The 25,041-nt window shown below is 39.1% G+C and overlaps 1 protein-coding gene across 1 annotated transcript in view; it reads left to right on the top strand.

Annotated features, from left to right (window-relative positions):
- Positions 1-25,041, top strand: part of RECQL (RecQ like helicase) — a 58,057-nt gene that overhangs the window by 8,819 nt on the left and 24,197 nt on the right. The window contains exons 3-6 of the mRNA XM_007084051.2: positions 14,109-14,306; positions 15,436-15,615; positions 18,465-18,571; positions 22,566-22,764. Coding sequence (XP_007084113.1) covers positions 14,109-14,306; positions 15,436-15,615; positions 18,465-18,571; positions 22,566-22,764 — 684 coding nt within the window. The remainder of the gene's footprint in view (positions 1-14,108; positions 14,307-15,435; positions 15,616-18,464; positions 18,572-22,565; positions 22,765-25,041) is intronic.

Here is a 25,041-nt window from a genome sequence, read left to right as displayed (position 1 = left end):
ACCTCCATACTGTTTTTACATATGCATGAAAGTTCTTTTTTCTCCACATCCTTATCAATACTTGCTACTTCTTGTGTTTTTGATAGTAGCCATTTGGACTGGTGTGAGGTGATATTCTATTGTGGTTTTGATTTGCATTTCCCTAATGATTAGTGATGTTGAACATCTTTTCATCTGTCTGTCATCTCTGTCTACAGAAAAATGTCTATTCAGGTATTCTGCCAAATTTTTAATTGGATTGTTTGGGTTTTTCTGGTGTTGAGTTGTGTAAGTTCTTTATGTATTTTGGATGTTAATCCCTTATTAGATATCATTTGCACATATCTTCTGTCATTCACTATGTTGCCATTTTGTTTTGTTGATGGTTGTGCAAAAGCATTTTATTTTGATGTAGTCTCAATAGTTTATATTTGCATTTGTTTTCCTTGCTTGAGAAAACTTAGATAATGTTGCTAAGGGCAGTGTCTAAAAAATTTCTGCATGAGTTTTCTTTTGGGAGTTTTATGGTAAGGTCTCACATTTAGGTCTTTAATCCATTTTGAGTTTGTTTTTGTGTATTGTGTAAGAAAATGGTCCAGTTTCATTCTTTTGCATGTAGCCACCCAGTTTTCTCAACACCATGTATTGAAAACACTGTCTTTTCCCCATTGTATATTCTTCCCTTCATTGCCATAGATTAATTGACCACATAAGCGTAGATTTATTTTTGGGCTCTCTTGTCTGTTCTATAATCTGTGTGTCTGTTTTTGTGACAATAGCGTACTGTTTTGATTACTATATTTGTGTAGTATATCTTGAAATCTGGGATTGTCCAGCTCTGTTCTTCTTTCTGAAGATTGCTTTGGCTATTTGGGGTCTTTTGTGGTTCCATAGTTTTGGAATTATTTGTTCTAGTTCTGTGAAAAATATATTGGAATTTTGGTTGAAATTGCATTGCATCTGTAGGTTACTTCAGGTATTATGAACATTTTAACAATGTTAATTCTTCCAGTCTGTGAGGAGAGAATATCTTTCTATTTATTTGTGTTTTCTTCAGTTTCTCTTAGCAGTGTCCTCTAGTTTTCAGTATATAGGTCTTTGATATTTATGGTTAAGTGTATTTCTGAGTATTTTATTCTTTTTGGTGCAGTTGTAAATTTCTCTTTCTTCTACTTCATTATTAGAGTATAGAAATGCAACAGATTTCTATAAATTTTGTATCTTGCAACTTCACTGAGTTTGTCAGTTCTAGTAGTGTTTTAGTGGACTCTTTAGTGTTTTCTAATAGGGTCCTGTCACCAACAAATAGTAACAGTTTTTTTTACTCCTTACCAATCCAAATGCCTTTTGTCTAGTTTTTTAAATTGTCTGATTGCTTCTACTACAAAGCTGTCATCATCAAGACAGCATGGTATTGGCACAAAAACAGACACATAGACCAATGGAATAGAATAGAAACCCCAGAACTAGACCCACAAACGTATGGCCAACTCATCTTTGACAAAGCAGGAAAGAACATCCAATGGAAAAAAGACAGTCTCTTTAACAAATGGTGCTGGGAGAACTGGACAGCAACATGCAGAAGGTTGAAACTAGACCACTTTCTCACACCATTCACAAAAATAAACTCAAAATGGATAAAGGACCTGAATGTGAGACAGGAAACCATCAAAACCCTAGAGGAGAAAGCAGGAAAAGACCTCTCTGACCTCAGCCGTAGCAATCTCTTACTCGACACATCCCCAAAGGCAAGGGAATTAAAAGCAAAAATGAATTACTGGGACCTTATGAAGATAAAAAGCTTCTGCACAGCAAAGGAAACAACCAACAAAACTAAAAGGCAACCAACGGAATGGGAAAAGATATTTGCAAATGACATATCGGACAAAGGGCTAGTACCCAAAATCTATAAAGAGCTCACCAACTCCACACCCGAAAAACAAATAACCCAGTGAAGAAATGGGCAGAAAACATGAATAGACACTTCTCTAAAGAAGACATCCGGATGGCCAACAGGCACATGAAAAGATGCTCAACGTCACTCCTTATCAGGGAAATACAAATCAAAACCACACTCAGATATCACCTCACGCCAGTCAGAGTGGCCAAAATGAACAAATCAGGAGACTAGAGATGCTGTAGAGGATGTGGAGAAACGGGAAGCCTCTTGCACTGTTGGTGGGAATGCAAATTGGTGCAGCCACTCTGGAAAGCAGTGTGGAGGTTCCTCAGAAAATTAAAAATAGACCTACTCTATGACCCAGCAATAGCACTGCTAGGAATTTACCCAAGGGATACAGGAGTACTGATGCATAGGGACACTTGTACCCCAATGTTTATAGCAGCACTCTCAACAATAGCCAAATTATGGAAAGAGCCTAAATGTCCATCAACTGATGAATGGATAAAAAAATTGTGGTTTATATACACAATGGAATACTACATGGCAATGAGAAAGAACAAAATATGGCCCTTTATAGCAATGTGGATGGAACTGGAGAGTGTGATGCTAAGTGAAATAAGCCATACAGAGAAAGACAGATACCATATGGTTTCACTCTTATGTGGATCCTGAGAAACTTAACAGAAACCCATGGGGAAGGGGAAGGAAAAAAAAAAAAAGAGGTTAGAGTGGGAGAGAGCCAAAGCATAAGGGACTCTTAAAAACTGAGAAGAAACTGAGGGTTGATGGGGGGTGGGAGGGAAGGGAGGGTGGGTGATGGGTATTGAGGAGGGCACCTTTTGGGATGAGCACTGGGTGTTGTATGGAAACCAATTTGACAATAAATTTCATATATTGAAAAAAAAAATAAAATGTACCGGTTAGGAAAAAAAAAAATTGTCTGATTGCTGTTTCTAGGACTTTCAGTACTATGTTGAATGAAAGTGTTGAGAGTGAACAACATCTTGCCTTTTCTGATATTAGAGGAAGAGCTCTCAGTTTTTCACCTTTGGAGTATGTTAGATGTGGGTTTGTCTTATATGGCCTTTGTTATGTTGATGTATATTCCCTCTAAACTCAACTTTGTTGAGAGTTTTTATCATGAATGGATGTTGAATTTTGTCAAATGCTTTTTCTGCATCTGTTGAGATGATCATATGAGTTGTATCCTTCATTTTGTTAATGTGGTATATCACGTTGATTGATTTGTGAATATTGAATTATTCTTTCCTCCCCAGAATAAGTCCCACTTGATTGAGGTGAATGATCCTTTTAAAGTATTGTTGAATGTGCTTTGCTAATATTTTATTCAGGACTTTTGCGTCTATGTTTATTAGCAACATTGGTCTCTGGTTTTCTTTTTTTTTTTTTTTTTGTAGTATCTTTGTGTGGCTTTGGCATGAAGATAATGCCAGTTTTGTAGAATGTATTTGGAAGTTTTGCTTCCTCATTTTTCCAATAGTTTGAGGAGAATAGGTATTACTGTTCTTTAAATGCTTGGTAGAATTCACCTGTGAATCTATCTGGTCTTGGACTTTCCTTTGTTGGTAGTTCTTTGATTACTGATTTAATTGTGTTGCCTGTAATTGGTCAGTTTCTATTTCTTCCTGATCAGTTTTGGAAGGTGGTAAGTGTCTAGGAATTTATCCATTTCTTCTAGTTGGTTTTATTTGCTAGTGTATAATTTTTCATTGCAGCCTATTATGTAATCTTTTGTATTTCTGTGGTATCAGTTGTTATGTATTTTGCATTTCTGATTTTATTTGGTTTTCAGTTTCTCTTTTTGTTTAATATTTATTTATTTATTTATTTATTTATTAATGTTTATTTATTTTTGAGGGAGAGAGACAGAGTGTGAGCAGAGAAGGGGCAGAGAGAGGGAGACACAATCCATAGTAGGCTCTGGGCTCTAAGCTGTTTCCCTCGCATATAACTTTTGCTTCTTTCTTGCTACATTTTTTTTTTAATCTTTTTTTAACGTTTTATTTATTTTTGAGACAGAGAGAGACAGAGCATTAATGGGGGAGGGGCAGAGAGAGAGGGAGACACAGAATCGGAAGCAGGCTCCAGGCTCTGAGCCATCAGCCCAGAGCCCGACGCGGGGCTCGAACTCACGAACCGTGAGATCGTGACCTGAGCCGAAGTCGGACGCTTAACCGACTGAGCCACCCAGGCGCCCCATCTTTCTTGCTACTTTTAAAACTCTCTCTTAATCTTTAATGTTTGCCGTTTTAATTATTATATGACTTGATATGGCCCTCCTTGGCTTCATCTTGTTATGGGCTCTCAGTGCTTCCTGAACCTAGATGTCTGTTTCCTTCTGCAGGTTAGGGAAATTGGAAAAGTTTTCTGCCCCCTTTTCTTTCTCTTCTGCTTTTGAGACCACTAAAAATGCAAATGTTATTATGCTTGAGGTTATTGCAGAGGTCCCTTAACCTATCCTGTGATGTGTTGATTCCTTCTACTATATTTTTTAATTTCAGTTATTCTATTCTTCACTTCTGATTGGTTCCTTTTTATATTTTGTATTTCTTTGTTGAAGTTTTCACTGAATTCATCCACTCTTCTTTCCAGTCCGGTGAGCATCTTTATGACCATTACTTTGAATTCTTCATTAGTTAGATTTGCCATATCCATCTTTCAGTCCTTTTTCTGAGGTTTTGTCTTCTTGTGTTGGGAACATATGCTCCTGTCTCATGTTTTTTGACCTTCTGTGTTTGTTTCAGCTACTTCTCCTAAACTTGAAGGAATGGTTTTGTGTATGTATAGTTGTCTTCTGTGCAGACTGTGTGTGCCTGGTGACTTTTGCTGGCTGGCTGAGGCTTTGACTGGTGTGGGCCAGGGTTTCTGGGGCACTCTGTACTGACGTTGCTTTGGTGGGATGGCCAGAGCTGAAGTGGGCATTGGCTGAGGCAGTCCCAGCCCTTTCTGTACAGATGGTGCCCTGGCAGGAGAGCTGTAGCTGAAGTGGGTGCAAGCCAGGGTGTCCCAGGGTTTTTAGCATAAGGGGCACCCGAATGGTGTGGCTGGAGCTGAAGTGGACATGAGTTGGTTGTGGTGGGGCTGCTGGAACAGAGGCAAGGTTTGGGAAGGAGGGGAGTCCCAGGGCACTCCATATAGGGGGTGCCTTGGCAGAGTGGCTGTAGCCAAGGTGTGTGCAAGCCAGTGGCTCCTGTGGCACACTGTGCAAGTGGCGCTCTTGCAGGGTGGCTGGAGTGGAAGAGAGCATGAGCCAGGAGGTCCTGGAGTGCTGTTCATTGTGGTGTCCTAGCATGTCATCTGGAGCTAGTATGGTACAGATTTGGATTGTTCCAGGGTGCTTTGGGCCTATGTCACTTTGGCAAGATGGCCATAGCTGTGGTGAGTGCTGACCAAGGGTTTCCTGGCATTCATTGTACCGTGGCTGCCCTGGTGGGTCGGCTTGGGATGGTGTGGGCTAGGGGACCAGGACTCACTGAGGCAATAGGCCAGTTAAGGTGCCTAGACCATGCTCCCATCCATGTAATCAAGGTGGAAAGTAATGTATACTCTCCACTCAACCAGCCCCTTCAATCCAGAGAGATTTCCAGCAGCTTCCCTGCTATTTGGTGGAGTTCTAGGGATGGATCCTTTATATTTCAGTTGTTCTGTTAAACTGTGGCTTTTTTTCTGTGTCCTAGGGGGTTCAGGGCTAGTATGACCAGGGCTTGCAGAGGCAGCAGGCCAGCTATGGCTTCTGGAACCCGCTCCCGTCTGTGCTGTCAAGGTGGACTGGGAACGTTAACCATGGCACTTGCCAGCGCCTCAGATCTGGAGAGAGTTCTAGGAGCTGCCCCACCATTTGGTAGTGGCCTAAGGCTGGTTCCTTTATATTCTAATTTCCCTTCCAAACTGTGGCTGTTTTTCTGTGTCCCAGGGCAGATGAACCTGCTCCCGGCCCTTCAATAGTATCCTTTCCCACTGTAGTTTGCAGCATAGGGGCTGGGAGTTTTCTTTGTTACAGTGTATGTCTCTTGCTGTTTTTCATGTGCTCTATCTTTTGTTGTGCAGAAGCTGTTCAGTCTGCTCGCAGTTCTTCAGAAGGAATTGCTCTGTTAATAGGTGTAGATTTGTTGTGTCTGTGGAGGAGATGAGTTCAGGGTCTTCTATGTTGCCATCTTGGATCAGAAGTTCTCTGTCAGTTAGGGTTTGATCAGAGAAGCAGAGGCACTATGCATGATACAAGGGATTTACTGGAGGGATTTAACCTTATGTGATTGTGTGAAGTGGTCAAGCTCTTCCCTGGTGTTTGTCACCTGTGTGTGTGGCACTGAAGTCCACGCCAACGGTCAGGAAGAGAAGGTGATGTACAGTGGGGGTGCAGAGGCAAACTGCAACCTGTGAATCATGAATCGTGTTTCTTAGCAGAACCTGAATTAGTCTCAGTGCCTCACAGTCTCCAGTGTGGATGATTCAGGAGTGGGTGTACATGCACATGGACTGGCATACTGCTTGGCTGAGGGTTCAGAGAAGCTGAAGGAGAACCAACAGCATCTGGGGGAGCTACAGACTCTGCTCTTTCCCCAAGGATATCTAGCAGCAGCCAGAGTTGTGGGCTTGGTGCTGCCCTGTGCCAGTGAGGTCATCAGTCCTGGTCTTAACTAACCGTTCCACATATGGAAAACAAGGGTACTCTTTCACTTCTACCTTCCATATATCTGGCTGTCCAAGGAAACAAGTGTCCCTTGTACAACCAAAGACAAACTCTTCTTCTCCCCAAAAAAGGGCACAGGTTCTTGTTATTCATCTTTGGATGATGCTCATTCCTCTTGCTAAATCACATCCTTCTTGGTAATCCTCTAACTTAATTCCTGAGATATGAAGTCAGCTACTATTAGCACATTTTATTTAGATGTTAGGAAAATAGGAAAAGGGACCTAGATACATACATACATACCTACCACCAACAACAAAAAGGAAGAGATGCTTATAGTTATTACAGTTCTGTTTCTCACCTGGTCATGTGGTCATTAGATGTTATTTTATAACTATGTTCTTCACTTACGTATTCCTTCTTTGCTGTCAACAACACCTCACCTGGTTACAAATCCTTGCCTGGTGTGTGGACTTGCCTTAGCAGTTTGCTTGGATTTAGCTTTTGTAGTTTTGCATTAACTTTGATCACAGAATGTGGGAATACCAAAAGGTACCCTAGAGGTTTTCCTACATTTCACACATACTCTTCCTTATTTCAGTAGTGTTGTAGCAATCCAATTTCCCTTGAATAGTCAGAATCAGTCACCCAAGCCAGTACAGTAACCTCCATCTTTTCCTGTTGATTTACTGGCATGAGGAGCTCAAAGTGGAAGAGGCAGTCCACTTCCATTTATTTTTATTATTTTTTTTTTTAATTTAAATTTTAGTTTTAGTGAACATACAGTGCAATATTGGTTTCTGGAGTAGAATTCAGTAATTCATCACATATAATACCCAGTGTTCATCACAACAAGTGCTCTTAATACCCATCACCCATTTAGCCCACCCTCTGCCCACCTCCCTCCATCAACCCTTTTTGTTCTCTATCGTTAAGATTCTCTTATGGGGGTGCCTGGGTGGCTCAGTGGGGTAAGCATCTGACTTTGGCTCAAGTCATGATCTCATGGTTCGTGAGTTTGAGCTCCACACTGGTCTCCTTGCTGACAGCTCAGAGCCTGGAGCCTGCTTTGGATTCTGTGTCTCTCTCTCTCTGCCACTCCCCTGCTCACACTCTGTTTCTCTCTTTCAAAAATAAACACTAAAAAGTCTCTTACGGTTTGTTTCTCTCTCTTTTTCCTTTGTCTCTTCCCATATGTTCATCTGTTTCTTAAATTCCACATATGAGTGAGATCATAGAGTATTTATCTTCCTCTGACTGACTGATTTCACTTAGCATAATACACTCTGGCTCCATCAATGTCGTTGTAAATGGCAAGATTTAATTTTTTTGATGGCTGAGTAATATTCCATTGTGTATATATACCACATCTTTTTTATCCATTCATCAGTTGTTGATGGACATTTGGGCTGTCTCCACAGTTTGACTATTGTTGATAATGCTGCTGTAAACATCAGGGTGCATGTACCCCTTTGAATCAGTATTTTTGTATCCTTTGGGTAAATACCTAGTAATGCAATTTCTGGGTTATAGGGTAGTTCTTGAGGAGCCTCCATACTATTCTCCAGAATGGCTACACCAGTTTGCAATCCCACCAACTTCTGTTTAAATGGAACCACTGCATTTTCCCCTGGTAGAAGCATTCCTTCCTGATAAGACCTCTAAGCCAACAAGGTTCAAAGTTTCAGGGATGGGAAGCAAACATTTTATTAGTGGATCACTAGTAAGTGGTAATAGTAAGAAGAGCCACTCTCATTTCCACCCTGATCCCTAGGCTCAAGAATCCGATCTATAGGACAAACAGCATTATTCATTGTTTTGGTAGGTAAGGGCAGTTATACTGGCTTCCACTTAGTCTTTCCTAAGAGGGGACTGATATATGTATTTGGCCCATTGCTGAATGTATCTATTCTGATAATATGATCTAGAACTGGAGAAATAACCATAGAATGGGTTAGAGGATCTCCTGAGCCCACTGTATGATGGACATGAGCAAAACTGCATTGATCACGTGATTTGCATAAGTCCAGTCCCTGTTTTGACTGGTGGATCACCATGGCATTTGTCTTCCAGGAACTGTCCATTCAGAGTTAGTGTCCAGTAATTTATGAGAAGCTATTTTCCTTTCCCCAATACATAATTACCCTGATACGTTTCTTTGGAGAACACTAGTGAGAAGATTTACTATATAAATTTTTAGTTGTGTCTTTTCTCACAGGGTCCCAATCTCTATTCAGGGGACTCTGGGTCTATAAATTGGTTCTTTTCTGGGAGCTGGTTGAAAGACTCTGACTCTATAGTGATTCAAGTCAAACTTAGTTTACCAGAATCAGGGCTTTGGATTCTGCATATTCAAATCAAGTAAACCGTTTCAAGGACATCATGATCAACTAGCCAATGCCAGAGTTCTCTGCGGATCAGACTATTCTGATTACTGTTTCTGCTCTGTTGCCTATTATAGCAACCACATATATCTTTTCTTTGGTTGTGAACTGAATTAGCCCTCATACCTTGGAAAGTCCATTATTCTCATTGATTCTGTTGATCTGCTTCAAAGGCAGTACTTCCCTCGCTGTCATTCCTAGCTTACAGAGAACAGTCACTGTGAGCTCCTCAGGGAAGCTGGGTAGCATTCTCCTTTCCTGAAGCCTCTGGATCCCCTCCTTTAGTGTATACCCAGAAAGTTCTAGCCCTTCAGTATCATTGAGATCTACACCTGTGTCATTCTATCTCAACTTTCTAATAATTCATCTTTGGAGCCAGGTTTCTGGCAACCAACGAAGTAAATTATTAGAGCCACTCCTGGCCACTGTACTACTGCACTAAACCAGAATTACATATTGAGTCTGTATCAGTGAATTTAGCTTCATTTAATATTCTATTCACTCTGATTTAGTACCGTTGGGATCTGTTCCCTCACATATTCCCACCATATTTCTGGTGATATAGGCATACCTCAGATCTTCAGATTTGTTTCCAACCACTGCAATAATAAGTCAATATCACAATAAAGCTAGTCAAATGAACTTTTTAGTTGTCCAGTGCATATAAACATTATGTTTATACTGTTCTCTACTAAGTGTGCAATAGAACGTCAAACAATGATGTTCATACCTAATTAGAGATACTTGATTGCTGAAAAATCCTAGCTATCATCTGAGCTTTCAGTGAGTGTAATGTTTTTGCTGGTAGAGGGTCTTGCTGTAATGTTGATGGCTTCTGACTGATCAGGGTGGTGGTTTTGAAGGGTGGGGTGGCTGTGGCAATTTCTTAAATAAGACAACACTTAAGTTTGCTGCATTAATAGATTCTTCCTTTCACGAATGATTTCTCTGTATGTGTGATAGCATTTCACCCACAGTAGAACATCTTTCAGAATTGGAGTCAGTCCTCTCAAAACTTGTCACTGCTCTATCAACTAAGTTTATGTAATATTCTAAATCCTTGGTTGTCCTTTCAACCATCTTCACAGCATCTTCACTGGGAGTAGATTCCATGTCAAGAAACCACTTTCTTTGTTCATTTAACTTCTGTTAAAGTTTTATCATGAGATGGCAGCAATTCAGTCACATCTTCAGGCTCCACTTTTTTTTTTTTTTAAGTTTATTTATTTATTTTGAGAGAGAGAAAGAATGAGCAGGGGAGGAACAGAGAGAGAGAGAATCCCAAGCAGGCTCCACACTGTCAACACAGAGCCAATGCAGCACTTGAACTCATGAACCGTGAGATTGTGACCTGAGCCGAAACCAAGAGATGGACGCTTAACCCACTGAGCCACCTAGGTGTCCCAGGCTCCACTTCTAATTCTAGTTCTCTTGCTATTCCCACCTCATCTGCAGTGACTTACTCCACTGAAATCTTGAGCCCTTCATCCATGAGGGTTGGAATCAACTGCTTCCAAACTCCTATTAATGTTGATATTTTGACATTTTCCCATGGATCATGAATTTTCTGAATGGCATCTAGAGTGATGAATCCTTTCCAGAGGTTTTCAGTTGATTTTACCCAAACCCATCAGAGCAATCCCTATCTGTGGCAGCTATAGCCTTATGAAATGTATTTTATAAATAATAAGACTTGAAAGTAAATGACCCACGAATTACAGATGGATGTTGTGTTATCAGGCATGAAAACAAGATGAATCTCTTTAAACATCTTCATCAGAGCTCTTGGGTGACCAGTGCATTGTCAATGAAAGAAATCTTTTTTCTGAGCCCTAGGGCTCAAATAGAGCTCAAATATAACCCACGTTATAAACAGATGTGCATAATTATAGATTCAGGCTTATAGAACACAGGCAGAATAGATTTAGCATAATTCTTCTTGCCCCTATGATTTTTGGAATTATGAATGAGCATTGGCTTCAACTTAAAGTCACCAGCTGCTTTAGATCCTACCAAGAGAGTCAGTCTGTTCTTAGAAGCTTTGTAGCCAGGCATTGACTTCTCCTCTCTATGAAAGTCTTACATGGCATCTTCCAGTAGAAGGCTACAATAAAAATCTGTTGTTTCTTGTGGCCACCTTAATTAACTATTTTAGCTAAATCTTCTGGATAACTTGGTGTTTCTACATCAACACTTGCTGCTTAACACTTTTATGTTATGGAGATTAAACCTAGCAAACCAACCTCGACTAGCTTCAAACTTTTCTTCACCTTCCTCACCTTTCTGAGCTTTCGTAGAATTTTAGTAAATGTGCCGAAGTGAGCACTCAGCCTTCCTAGAATTGAAGAGAGTCAGGGCCTTGCTCTGGATTAGGCTTTGGCTTAGGGGAATGTTGTGGCTGGTGTGATCTTCTGTTCGGATTACTAAACCTCTCTCCATATCAGCATTAAGGCTGTTTTCCTTTCTTACGTTTCATACGTTTACTGGAATAGTACTTTTAATTTCCTTGCAGAACTTTTCCCTTCCATTCACAACTCAGCTAACTGACTCAAGAGGTCTAACTTTCAGCCTGTATTGGCTTTTGACATTCGGTAGTCTTGGCCCAGTACCTATAGGAGATAAGGGGTTCTTCTGGGACAATCATAGAGACTTTGAGGTTCCTTTATACAGATCCTACATTTCTCTCAGATTTTTCAGCATATTTAGGAGGGGCTAATCAACCGCATTATTCTCAACAGAAATATTCTGTGACAGCAAACACTTGGTCACCCAGAGCCTTTCCCTCTCTAGATACTTAATTACTGGTGTCTAGATTGTAATCTAAATAACTTTGTCTACTACATGCCATGGAATACCAATTGAACTGCAGGCAAGGGTCATTAATGCCTAAATCTAATCAGATCGGAGACTATTCTAGGTGGCATAGAAGCAATTTAGAGAACCTGCTTTTAAGTTTCTTTTCCTCTGGAACAACATTTGATATTGGTTAGGGTTCACTCAGAGAAGCTGAATCATGAGTGATTTAAGGGATTTATTGTAGGGATCAGTTCCTGTATGATCATGGGGCCTGGTTAAGCAGTCCATTGCTAGTCCTGAAGTCAGCAGTGCCAGCAGTAGGAACGGGAAGATGGAGATGGAGTGTGGGAGGGTAAAGATGAGCTCAAACCCAGGAGGACAAAATGGAGCTTGTCTGCCTTTCACTTGGACTTGTGTTGGTTGTGTAACCGCCTCCAAGGCTCTGACTCCAGATGCTGGTGCCCTGCAGAAGAGCTAGTACACTTGCCATAGAAAATTGCACAAGAACATGGCCAGGGATTCAGGGAAGCTGAAGAAGCTATGGGCCAAGCTGCTGCCCCAAAGAGGTTCAGTAGGAGCTGGTGGAATTGGGTTCTGCTTTATGCCAGGAAGGTGAAGCAGCAGATCCATGACAATGTGAATGAACCCCAGCAGCACCTGACATTATGCCAGCCATCTGAATGTAAACCTGACTGCTGTTTCATTTTTACCTTCCAGGTCTGAAGCAGAGTTCACTTGTGACCAATCCTAACCAGAATCATGCAGGGAAGGCAATTCTGGTATTGACATAATACAAAAACACCATAACATCCTATTTTAAATCATAGCCATGAGATTTCATCTTATGAAAATTTGGGGCATTAAAGCTGGACACTGATTAAAGCAGGCTGATGTTTTAGAGAGCATCAAGGACATCTTTAAAAATTTTTGGTTTCTATTGGTATGGTGTCAAAAGGAATCTCACTTTGACTTTAATACTCGGATTGATTAGAATCGTACATTAAGTCTGCTTTATAAATTAGTGATGATGGACTTATAATGTCAATTCCAGTAGCACACTCGATTTTTCTTTTAATTGTTACATCAGCTTGTTTATAATCACCAACGCCTTATCTTGCCAACATATGAACCCAAATATGTTTTCATGAAATAATAGCTAAGTAGTTATGGGGTGAATATCACTCATCATCAGGGAAATACAAATCAAAACCACAATGAGATACTACTTCATAACCTGTCAGAATGGCTAAAATTAACAACTCAGGAGACGACAGATGTTGGTGAGGATATGGAGAAAGGGGAACACTTTTGCACTGTTGATGGGAATGCAGACTGGTCTAGCCACTTTGGAAAACAATATGAAGGTTCCTCAAAAAATTGAAGATAGAGCTACCCTATGACCCAGCAATTGCACTACTAGGTATTTATCCAAAGGATACAAAAATGCTGATTTGAAGAAGCACAACACACCAGTATTTATAGCAGCACTATCAACAATAGCCAAATTATGAAAAGAACCCAAATGTACATCGACTGATGAATGGATAAGGTAGGTGTGGTATATATATATACAATGGAATATTGGCAATCAAAAGAATGAAATCTTGCCATTTACAACAACATGGATGGAATTAGAGTGTATTATGCTAAGCGAAGTAAGTCAGAGAAAGACAAATTAAGATTTCATTCATGTGTGGTGTTTAAGAAACAAGCAGATGAACATAGGGGAAGGGAAGGAAAAATAAGATAAAAACAGAGAGGAAGGCAAATCATAAGAGACTTTCAAATACACAGAATAAACTGCGGGTTACTGGAGGGGAGGTGGGTGGGGCAATGAGCTGAATGAGTGATGGGCATTAAATAGAGCACTTGTTGTGATGAGCACTGGGTGTTATATGTAAGTGATGAATCACTAAATTCTACTCTTGAAACCATTATTGCATTATATGTTAACTACCTTGGATTCAAATTAGCAAAAAAAAAAGCTTCCTTTTGTTTCAAAGTTTGGTCACTTAAATGACTTAGGAGACTGTTGGACCACTGCCCTACAACACAGTAAATATAGTAATGATCATTTATTAAATGCATAACTATGTGCCAGTTACTATGTTAAAACTTTCCATATATTATCTCACTTAATTCTTTAAAACAATACTATGAAAGCTAGATATTGTCCCCTTGTACAGATGGGGAAATTGAGGCTTGGTTTAGTGCTTAGCCTGAGCTAAGAGGAGGACCTAAAATTTAGGTCTATGTGACTCCAGCACACATGCTCTTAACCACCTTACTCTACTACTGTAAGTTTGTCTGTATTTCTGATGGTGAGGAATAGCCAAAAATCAACAGAGATACCTAAAACTAATTAATTATTGCATCTTTTTTTCCTTCCTCATAGCTCTAACTGAAGAATTGGAGTCTGTAACCAATGAGCTACATGCAGTAGACATTCAAATTCAGGAACTTCTGGAAAAGCAACAAGAGCTTATTCAGAAAAAGAACATCCTAACAAACCAAATAAAGCAGCATTTTGAGGATTCTGATGCTGGGGAAAGCAGTGAATGGGATTCTTCACCTGCTGCTTGGAATAAAGAAGGTTTGCTCTGTTTTTGTTTGCTAGTCTTGTTTCTGCTTGTTTCTTTACACAGGAGTTAAATCATTGTTCCTGGATCAGTGCTTTCTAGGCACTTGGAAGGGAAACTGGCTGTTCCTTAAGTGCATGGGAAACCAGTAGGCAAACCATTCTTTGCCCATGTTCTTTTTGAATGAAGCTTTTATTATTCACACTTCATTATTTTTTCCAAATGTGGTTCGTTTTTTAAAAATTTTTTTAATGTTTATTTTTGAGAGAGAAAGAGAGACAGAGCATGAGCGGGGGAGGGGTACAGAGAGAGGAGAAGGAGATACAGAATCCGAAGCAGGCTCCAGGCTTTGAGCTGTCAGCACAGAGCCCTGACGCAGGGCTTGAACCCACGAACCATGAGATCATGACCCGAGCCAAAATCGGACGCTTAACTGACTGACCCATTCAGGTGCCCCTCCAAATATGGTTCTAGCAGCATCAATCAATGCTTGGAAAAAGAAGATTTTTTACTAAATTTTCTAAGTTTTAATTAGAAAAAAGTTAAACAATTAAAAAAAAATTCAAAGTTGCCAAAGTCTAGTTCATTTTCCTGCCCTAGTGAACACCTTCCTTGATTCAAGATCTTGCCAAGTCTCATGTTTATCATGAACTATCACTTATACTGGAGTTCGTAACACTGCTTTTGTAGCCCTTGCTTTTCAGGGGATTTGCTTCTAAACAAGATATTTACATAAAAAACTCCGCATAATTGTTAACTTGACGGTATTTGAGATTTTTATGATACTATGAATTCCTTGATCAACAATCAGACTGGTTTTCAAATGCCTGGTCAAGGACCTTCCTCTTCTGTGTAGGTTAATTCTCAACTGACAAATGTTTTCATTTTTTTCTGATGGATTGTTTCTTACTATATATCATTAAATCTTTTTGCCTAAGCTTCGGAGTTAAACTAATCTCAAAATTGTCAGTATAAAGGTTAAATTGTCAGTAATATTAAAACTTACATAAATTCTTAACTGCTTTTCTCTAATATAAAAGCTGCCATTTACGTTTGTATTGCATTTATAATCCTAAATAATTCTAATATATTTGGCTTATTATTATTATTATTATTATTGTTTTATTATTATTTTTTGTCTAGATTTTCCCTGGTCTGGTAAAGTTAAAGAGGTTCTGCAAAATGTCTTTAAACTGCAGAGGTTCAGACTGCTTCAGCTTGAAACTATTAATGTAACAATGTCTGGAAAGGAGGTATTTCTTGTTATGCCTACAGGAGGTGGAAAGAGCTTATGCTACCAGTTACCAGCATTATGTTCAGATGGTATGTATTAATAAAGATTCGTTTTAAGTTGAACAAAGGAATTTCTCTCTTTTTTTAAAATGTTTATTTATTTTTGAGAGAGAGAGACACACAGAGCACGAGTGGGGGAGGGGCAGAGAGAGGGAGACACAGAATCTGAAACAGGCTCCAGGCTCCAAGCTGTCAGCACAGATCCTGACGTGGACTTGAACTCATGAACCATGAGATCATGACCTGAGCCAAAGTCGGACATTCAACCGACTGAGCCACCCAGGCACCCCAAGGAATTTCTCTTTTAAGTCTTAAAAAAAATAATTTCTAACCATACTTATGTATAAATCAAGTGCATTTTTAATTTCATTTATCTTAATGTTAATAGACATTTTAAAAGGTTCACTTAAAGAGGGAATGTTAAAGACTTTGAGCAGAATTGGTTCTTTTATATGGTTCTTCAAACATAATTAAAAAACATGTTGTGGGACAAAAAGTACTAGAAAAGGAATCTATAGACCTGGAGTCTAGTCCCAGATCTTTATTGAGTGTCAGCTAGGGGTGTTAGGCACTGGAGATAACAGTAGTGAGCAAAATGGGCAAGGTTCTTGTTTTCACCGAGCTCATAGTGTAAAGCAGAACTTTCTCAAACTATAATGTGTGTAAGGATTACTGGTGACATGATTGACATGCAGATTCTGAGTTTGTGTGAGACCCAAGATCTTGCATTTCTAACAAGCTCCCAGGTACTGGGTTGCTCTTTGGGGACTAGCAGTGGTATAGATAGGGGTCAGCAAACTTACCTTTAGAGAGGCAGTCAGTAAATGTGATAGGTGTGGTTCATATGGTCTCTGTGGCAACTACTGAACTCTGCCATTGTGGTACAAAAGTAGCCATAGACAGCATGGAAACAAATGGATATGCCTGTATTCTATTAAAACTTTATTTACTCAAACAAGTAGCTAGTTCTTAGTTTATTGATGCCTGGACTAGAAAATAGAGGTAATTGTAGGCAATTGCAATAAAAGTTTTGTGATAAAGGTTTTTTTATTTTAATTAATTAATTAATTAATTAAAAAAAATTTTTTTTTAATGTTTATTTATTTTTGAGACAGAGAGAGACAAAGCATGAACAGGTGAGGAGCACAGAGAGAGGGAGACACAGAATCTGAAACAGGCTCCAGGCTCTGAGCTGTCAGCACAGAGCCTGACGCGGGGCTTGAACTCACGGACCGTGAGATCATGACCTGAGCCGAAGTCGGACGCTTAACCGACCAAGCCACCCAGACGCCCCAAATTAATTAATTTTTTAATTTAATTAATTAATTAATTTATTTTGAGAGAGAGAGAGAGAGAGAGAGAGAGCACGAGCAGGGAAGGGGCAGAGAGAAAGGGAGACACTGAATCCAAAGCAGGCTCCAGGCTCTGAGCTGTCAGCACAGAGCCCAACGCAGGGCTTGAACTCACAAACTGTGAGTTGGACACTTAACCAACTGAGCCACCCAGGTGTCCCATGAGAAAGGTGTTAATAGGGAATTAAGTCAGTGCAAAGATCTGGTCTAGGGACTGTCCAGAGAAGGCTGTCCTGAGGAAGTGGCATTTGAGCTGAAAGCTGAAGGATAAGTAGGCAAAGATAGACAGGAGAGGAAGGAAGAATGTTCACGCAGGGGAGCAGTATTTCTGAGAGCCCAAAAGTAAGAACATGCATGGTAGGGAGTATCAATAATCTGGAAGAATTTCAGTGTGGCAGGCAGTGAGGGGCAAGGCACATGGAAAGAGTCTTGAAAGATATTATAAAAATTTCCTTAGATGAGTGGGAAACCATTGAAGGGTTTTATATAGGTAAGAGACTTGCCAGAATTGTGGTTTAGAAGATGGAGGAATTCCAGAAATAATTAGGAGGTAGATTCAGTAGGACTTGGTATTCATTCGATTTGGGGTAGGAGAAGGGATAGTATAGAATGTTGCCCAAATTCTAGGCTGGGACAAATTGTTCACTGAAATAGGTTACATTTGGAGACATAATTTACATGGGAATGGAGAGAGAGGGAAGATGAGTTGAGGAAGGGGAGGTAGTGAATAGGACATTCTTTGGAAAGAATTGCTGTGAAGGGAAAAAGAGGGGACCCTAAATTAGGTGTCCAGGGTTTTTCAAAGATGAGAGAGGCTTGCCCGTGTTTAAATGTAATGTGAAGTTATCATTGATGAGGGAGAATATGAAAATACAGCAGAGAGACTATTTGAGATGTCAAAATCCCTGATAAAGTCCGAATCTGGTATATTTTTTAATTGGTCTGCTCTCTGGTTTATTTTAAGGAACAAACTATAGAAACATAAGGTCAGTGATTTTAATAATGTAGAATAGCTCTTACAGCTGTGCACAATTTCAATAATAAGAGAAAGGGGACACTATCAGAATTTCATCCAGTCAATAAACTGTTCACTGGTTTCTATGTGGCATATATTAATCTGGTACAGTAAGTGGAAGAATAGTCTTGTAACTATCATTCTTAATTATACGGGTTGCTTATGTTTTCTTTGGAAACTTTGGAATAACTTTTTTCTGATATAACTGCTTACTACTTGACTTGATTTATGTTATTTTGCTAAGGTTACCAGTACTGATTGTTAAAAATGATAGTAAAGTAAAAATTCACAATCATATCTATTTTTATCTTTATAGTAACAAATGAGGGAAGAGATTTCTGTCTAATCTTATATCTGCTTATTTGACTAATGATCATTTATTTATATCTATCTCCTCTATTAATGAGGCTAAAAAAATAGGTAGTATATTGATGTTGTGATGCCCTCAGGTGAGTGGTTGAAACTCATTCTGGAGGTAGTATAAAATTTAAAGTAGATACTTTCTCTTTTAGGTTTTACCCTTGTGATTTGCCCATTGATCTCTCTTATGGAAGACCAGTTAATGGTTTTAAAACAATTAGGAATTTCAGCTACCATGTTAAATGCTTCTAGTCCTAAGGTATGCTTCTGTGGTTCTTTTTTTTTTTTGATTTGTTTTTAAAGTTTATTTATTTTGAGAGAGAGAGAGTGTGAATGCCTGTTTGGGAGAGGGGCGGAGAGAGAATCTCAAGCAGGCTCCATGCTCTTAGCACAGAGTCTGAAGTGGGGCTCAATCCCGTGAAAAAGATCATGACCTGAGCTGAAACCAAGAGTTGGATGCTTAACCAACTGAGCCACCTAGGCACGCCCTTTTTTTAAAATCCAAACTCTTCACTAAAGTAGGAGCCTTGGTTACAATTGAATTGGTTATAAAATTATAAGCTAATAACTATATCAAGAGTTACAAAGTACTGTTGATGGGCCAGTTCTAGTCTACTACCTATTTTTATATGGTCTGTGAGCTAAGAATGGTTTTTACATTTATATTTATATATTTTAATTTAATTTGGTTTATTTGAGAGAGAGAGAGAGCATGAGCAAGGGAGGGGCACAGGGAGAGACAGAGAGAATCTTAGGCAGTCTCCACACTTAGCACGGAGCCTGACACAGGGCTTGATTCCACAGCCCTGGGGTCATGACCTGGGCTGAAATCAAGAGTTGGATGCCCAACCAACTGAACCACCCAGGCGCCCTGGTTTTTATATTTTTAAATGGTTAAAAAAAAGTTAAAAGAATAACACTTTGTGAAGTGTGAAAATTATAAGGAAGTCTGTAAAGTTTTATTGGAACACAACAGTGCTCGTTCATTTATGTGTTTTCACACAATAATGGCAAAATAGTTGTGATAGATACTGTATGGCCCACAAAACCTAATAATATCTACTATCTGGCACTTTACAGTAAACATCAGCTGAGCTGTTTTATATTATCTATTAGAAAATAGTAAATAAGAATTCCTAATTATACAATATTATTAAATATAAATGGTGCACTACTAACAAGATAACCTGTCCCTATGGAATCTTTTTGGTTTCGGAATGGACTCTCTTACTTTCATCTGTTGAATAAGCATTTCCCAACTATTCTTTTTTAAAAAGGATGTTATTGAAATTTTTTAAAGTGCAGAAAAGTAGAATCATAATAAAACTGTAAGTACCCATTAACCACCTTTAACATTTATCAACATATGACCAATCCTTTTTCAATTATATACCTGGAATTTTCCCTGCCTCCTCCCCTTGGTTTATTCATTTGAAACAGTTCCCAGATATCATATCATTTTAGTTGTAACTCCTTTAATATATATCAGAAAAAAAATAATTGCAATGGCATTATCATACCTAAAACAATTTAATATTGATTCATTAAAATCATCAAGTAAATGGGTGTCTGTGTGACTCAGTTGGTTAAGTGTCTGACTTCGGCTCAGGTTATGATCTCAGGGTTTGTGGGTTTGAGACTGCCATCGGGCTCTGTGCTGACAGTGTGGACCTTCTTTGGATCCTCGGTCTCCCTTTCTCTGCCCTTGCCCTGCTCGTTCTCTCTCTCTCTTTCTCTTTCAAAAATTAAAACATTAAAAAATATTCACATTTTGGGCCACCTGGGTGGCTCGTTTGGGCATCTGACTTTGGTTCCGGTCATGATCTCACAGTTCTTGGGTTCGAACCCCGTGTTGGGCTCTGTGCTGACAACTCAAAGCCTGGAGCCTGCTTCGGATTCTGTGTCTCCTTTTCTCTCTGCCCCTGCCCCACTTGCTCTCTGTCTGTCTGTCTCTCTCTCTCAAGAATAAACAAACAACAAAACAAACAAATTCACATTCCTTTGTCTCATCAAATCTTACTTTTCTTTTTTAAAATCACAGTCCAGAATAAATTCATGCATTATGTTGTATTTTATTGATCTCTCTGTAGATTCCCCTTATTTTTTATTTGTTTCCCCATGCAAATTTAATTTTTTTATTGAAACTAGGGTCTTTTTCTAGTTTGCTACATTCTGGTTTTTCTGATAACCTTCTTGTGATATTGTTTAACTTGTTATTTTTAGTTAGACTTAAAAGCGTGACTGTATTTGGTCTTTTCTTTTTCAAGACTTTATTCCCCATGGCATAAGTAGGAGGTACATCATAACCTGGTTATTTTGTGTGATGTTAAGTTTGGTCAGTGGGTTCAGGTGATAACTGCTTGTTCTGTTATTATCAAGTTCTTTGTCCCCTTTTCATCTATTGGCTTTAAAGCCACTGATGATTATTGCCTGCCTTTAAGTAACAGCTCTAATTAGGGGCTTCCAAAGTGGTGATTTCTCCTTCTGTCACTCCTTCTTTTATTAGCTAGGCATTTTCTATAAAGAACTTTTTCCATATAAACCTTTGCAGGTTGAGAATTGTTTCCCATTCTTTCCCAGTTGTCAGAGAGTTGTTTTCTTAGCATTCTCCAAAGGTGGTCAATAAGATCTTTTTTGTTTTTTTAAGTATCATTATAAACCTACGAGTATCTAGCGTATTTGATAGATCTTAATCCATATTATTGTTTTTTGTGCTGAAATAGCCCCATCTTTGAGCAGTGAGCATCTCTTCAAGTTGGCTCCTGAATCTTTTTTCTTCATCCCATAGTTTTTGACTCCTTGCTTTTTTGTGAAGTTACTCCATGCTCAGTTTGCATATTTCCTCTCAGACCTGGCATCAGCCATATCTCCAGGTAGCCCTGGTTCCTTGGTTTTTCCCATTTTATTGAAACTGTCATGTCCTAACTGCTCTCTTATTCAATGGATGAATGTGGAGAACATTGCTTTCTAATACTGTACTTCTTTAACACTGAAAAAGAGTAATAATTTGAACTGTATCACGACTGAAAAGTTGGAGAGAAAATAAAGAGAAGGGATATGTCAAGTCCAAATTTCTGTTTGCTTTCACTAGCAGTTCATAGGATGTGAATACAAATCTTTTTAATCTTGCTGCTCCACTTTGCCAGAAATTCTGGTGTTTTTTTTTTTCTTTTTTAACTCCTCCATTTCTGAGGAAATAGCCTTATGTTTGCTCCCCTAAGATTTCTGAGACATTTAGGACCAGTTGAAATGTTTAATTTACTTTAGTCATTCCTTAAGAAACTTAAGGATTCTTGAGGAATTAGCAAATGGTTTTGCTGGGATACTGAAAGCAGTTTGGACTTTGTCCATCACGTTCACCATTGTTTCTTTACACTTCTTTTGGTCCTAATTAGGTTAGAAGGAAAAATATGACACCTAATGTGCTAAATATTTTATGAAATAGAGCACTAAGAACCTAATAACTGTGAGCTTTTAGGATTTATTTTTTATTATATATAAGTATATATTTTATTTTATAAAATCATAATTCAATGAATAAGATACTTTATAAAACCTAAAGAGATTGCGTAGATTTGATAGCATCATTAAAGTAGCTAATAAAGAATAGATTTTGTTCAGATACATGAAGAGATCACAAATACAATGTTAAAATTAATAAAACCCAACTTTATAACCATCCCTATTGCATTTAGCTCATATTTTGGCATTTATATGAACAACTTAGAATTATGTCTTCATAGAGTAAATGCCTATTGGAGTGTTTTCATTTTTACTTTTCTCTTTTTTGTCAAATGAGATTATTCTTTTATCAATATTTGGTTATAAGTAAATAACTAAAATGCTATTTACAGCTGCCCTGAAGTTTAGTACTGGGACATGGTCACAATTTTAATGAACTCAACATCTGCTAAAACAGTTTAAGGCTGGGGCGCCTGGGTGGCGCAGTCGGTTAAGCGTCCGACTTCAGCCAGGTCACGATCTCGCGGTCCGTGAGTTCGAGCCCCGCGTCAGGCTCTGGGCTGATGGCTCGGAGCCTGGAGCCTGTTTCCGATTCTGTGTCTCCCTCTCTCTCTGCCCCTCCCCCGTTCATGCTCTGTCTCTCTCTGTCCCAAAAATAAATAAAAAACGTTGAAAAAAAAAAAAAAACAGTTTAAGGCTGTTGCTTTGAGTATTGAGCATCTTAATTTACTGCTTAGCATCCCCACTGGCTAGCTCAGTTCCGTCATTATGTCTGTTTCTCCTTCCAACAGGAGCATGTGAAATGGGTTCATGCTGAAATGGTAAATAAAAATTCCAAGCTAAAGCTAATTTATGTGACTCCAGAGAAAATTGCAAAAAGCAAAATGTTCATGTCAAGACTAGAGAAAGCCTATGAAGCGAGGAGATTTACCCGAATTGCTGTGGATGAAGTTCACTGCTGTAGCCACTGGGGACATGATTTCAGACCTGGTATGTATGATGTGTCTAGAAAACTCCTTGATTCTAGGGACTGTTTTTTTATATGATGGAAATCACTGCTTCCATTAAAATTATTTTCTCAGCCAGTTATTACTCATTTTCTCTTGCCTTAACTTACGGGGAACCAAGAGGCAGAATTTTAATCTCTACTCCCCGCCATGGTAGTGCTTAGTCTGATTGCCTTTATCCCTTGAAATGTATGTTTCTTAAACATTATTCTCTCCCATCTTTAGCCATAAAGATTTACTGACATCCAGGTTCTCTCTCACATCTGTTGAGGAATTAGGATCTCCTTCAAGGTCGTCTTCAGGGTCTTTGGCATCCACTTCCAGATCTACACTCAACTAACACCTCAGGGTTAAAGTTCTGTGGGATATTTGAGTAACCTGTTTCTTTACTTCTCCAACTTAATCCTACATGGCCAGAAGCAGATCACTCAGACTTATTCTGTGTAAGACGGTCTTAGATTTAAAAAGTCCTGCTTGTGATTTCAACCTCATTTCTTTCTGAACCTGCTTTCACACTCATATGGTTCCCCTGGGGTCCTCTTTAATCTGTCCTTATATTTGCCCACTGCTCTAGGCCCCACCTGATGGCCACTGTTTCCTCCTTCCAGACTCTTCTGTTGCCACTTTTCTGTTGTGTTTCTCGTGGATTGCCTGGCATTTTACCTACTTCAGTCTCTGTGCCAGACTTTTCTTCTGGACCCATCCAGGCTTCTGCTTTCTCTATGCCTGCTGTTTCAGTACTAAGCATTGGTGGGAAAAAATTGCAGAACTGCATTAATTTCCACCTCAGTTCAGCTTTCATCGTACCCCACTATCTTTTTCTTGTTCCTGTTTTGTCTCCTGCATACATTTCTTCCAATGAGCTTTTCATGCCGCTAACTTTTCTTTAGGTCCTAACTCATACTTAGCAGATGCCTCCCAGAGCCCGGAAAGTAGGTGCCAGCAGGTATGGACGTCTTCTCTTTCCCCTTCCAAACATTAGTAATCTTGTTTTGTTTTATTTTGTTTTTTCTTAAGGCAAAAGGGACCATTTCTTTATAAGTTACCATGACTCCTTCCACTTCATCCTTTCCTGCCTTCTTAACTTTGACTTTGTCAAAGTCTTCACTCCTGCATCTTCAGACTTTACAAAAACAAACATTAGAAGCCCAAGTAGTCTTTGGCCTTTTCCACCCCTTTATGGCATTGTCCTATTTCTGTTCTTCTTTTTGCCTCCTCCTCTAAACTCTCTCCCCTTCTCACCTTTATTCCTTTTTGACTTCACTGAGTCGCTTCTGCCTCTGCCACTCTGCTTAGGGGTGAGCTGAGACCTCACTCCCCACTGCTTAATGCTGTGGGCTCATCTGCATTCCCCTTCCTGCTCACTTTCAGGAGCATTTCCTGCACTCACCTCTCTCCTTGCCACTTTCGCCTCCCTCAGTGACGGAACGCTTTCCCCGCTCACTGCTGCCTTCTTCCTTTGCTGCCACCTCAAATGTTAGTGTTCTCTATGGTTCCGATCTCTTTCACCTTTTCTTACACTTCCCCAGGCCTAGTGGACTTGTGGCCTGAAGACACATTCACTGCCTTCAGAATTATTTGGGACACAGGTAATTTTTAAAATTTTGTTTTAAATGCCTCAGTACATATACTGTCCTTTCTACAGAAGACCCCACCATCTTAATCAGACTACTCCAAAGAGTTGTTACCTGGTAGCTAGTGGAAATGCTAGGTTTCTGACCCTTACCTTATATTTCCAACCTCAGTGCTGATCACTTAGGATGAGAACCATTGCTTGTGTATTACCATAACTTGTGTTGCCTCTGTAGATTAGCTGCCAGCTGTAATCAGTTTTTCCCATGTCTAGTCCTGTTACTCCTCAGCTGTAGATTTATATTCCTAATTGTTTATTAGAAATGTGTACCCATTTAAAAAACTGTTTGAGATATAATTGACATATAACATTGCACTTATTAGTCTTAGTTGTGTAAGATAGTTCTTTGACATATGCATATACTGGGAAGTGATTATTACAGTAAGTTTAGTTACATCATCAATACACATAGTTGCAAAATCTTTTTTTTCTTTATAAGAACTTTCAAGATTTACTCCCTTAGCGACTTAACATACAGTATTATCACTATTGAGCATTACTATAAGTGTGTACATTTTGACTCCCTTCACCCATTTTTCCCACACTATGCCTCACTTCTGGCAACTACCATTGTGTTCTCTGTATCTTTGAGATGTTTTTTGTTTGTTTGTTTGTTTGTTTTAAGAT

Source organism: Panthera tigris, chromosome B4 (genome assembly GCF_018350195.1).
Source record: "Panthera tigris isolate Pti1 chromosome B4, P.tigris_Pti1_mat1.1, whole genome shotgun sequence".
NCBI lineage: Eukaryota > Metazoa > Chordata > Mammalia > Carnivora > Felidae > Panthera > Panthera tigris.
This window is presented reverse-complemented; position numbering and strand designations above follow the sequence as displayed.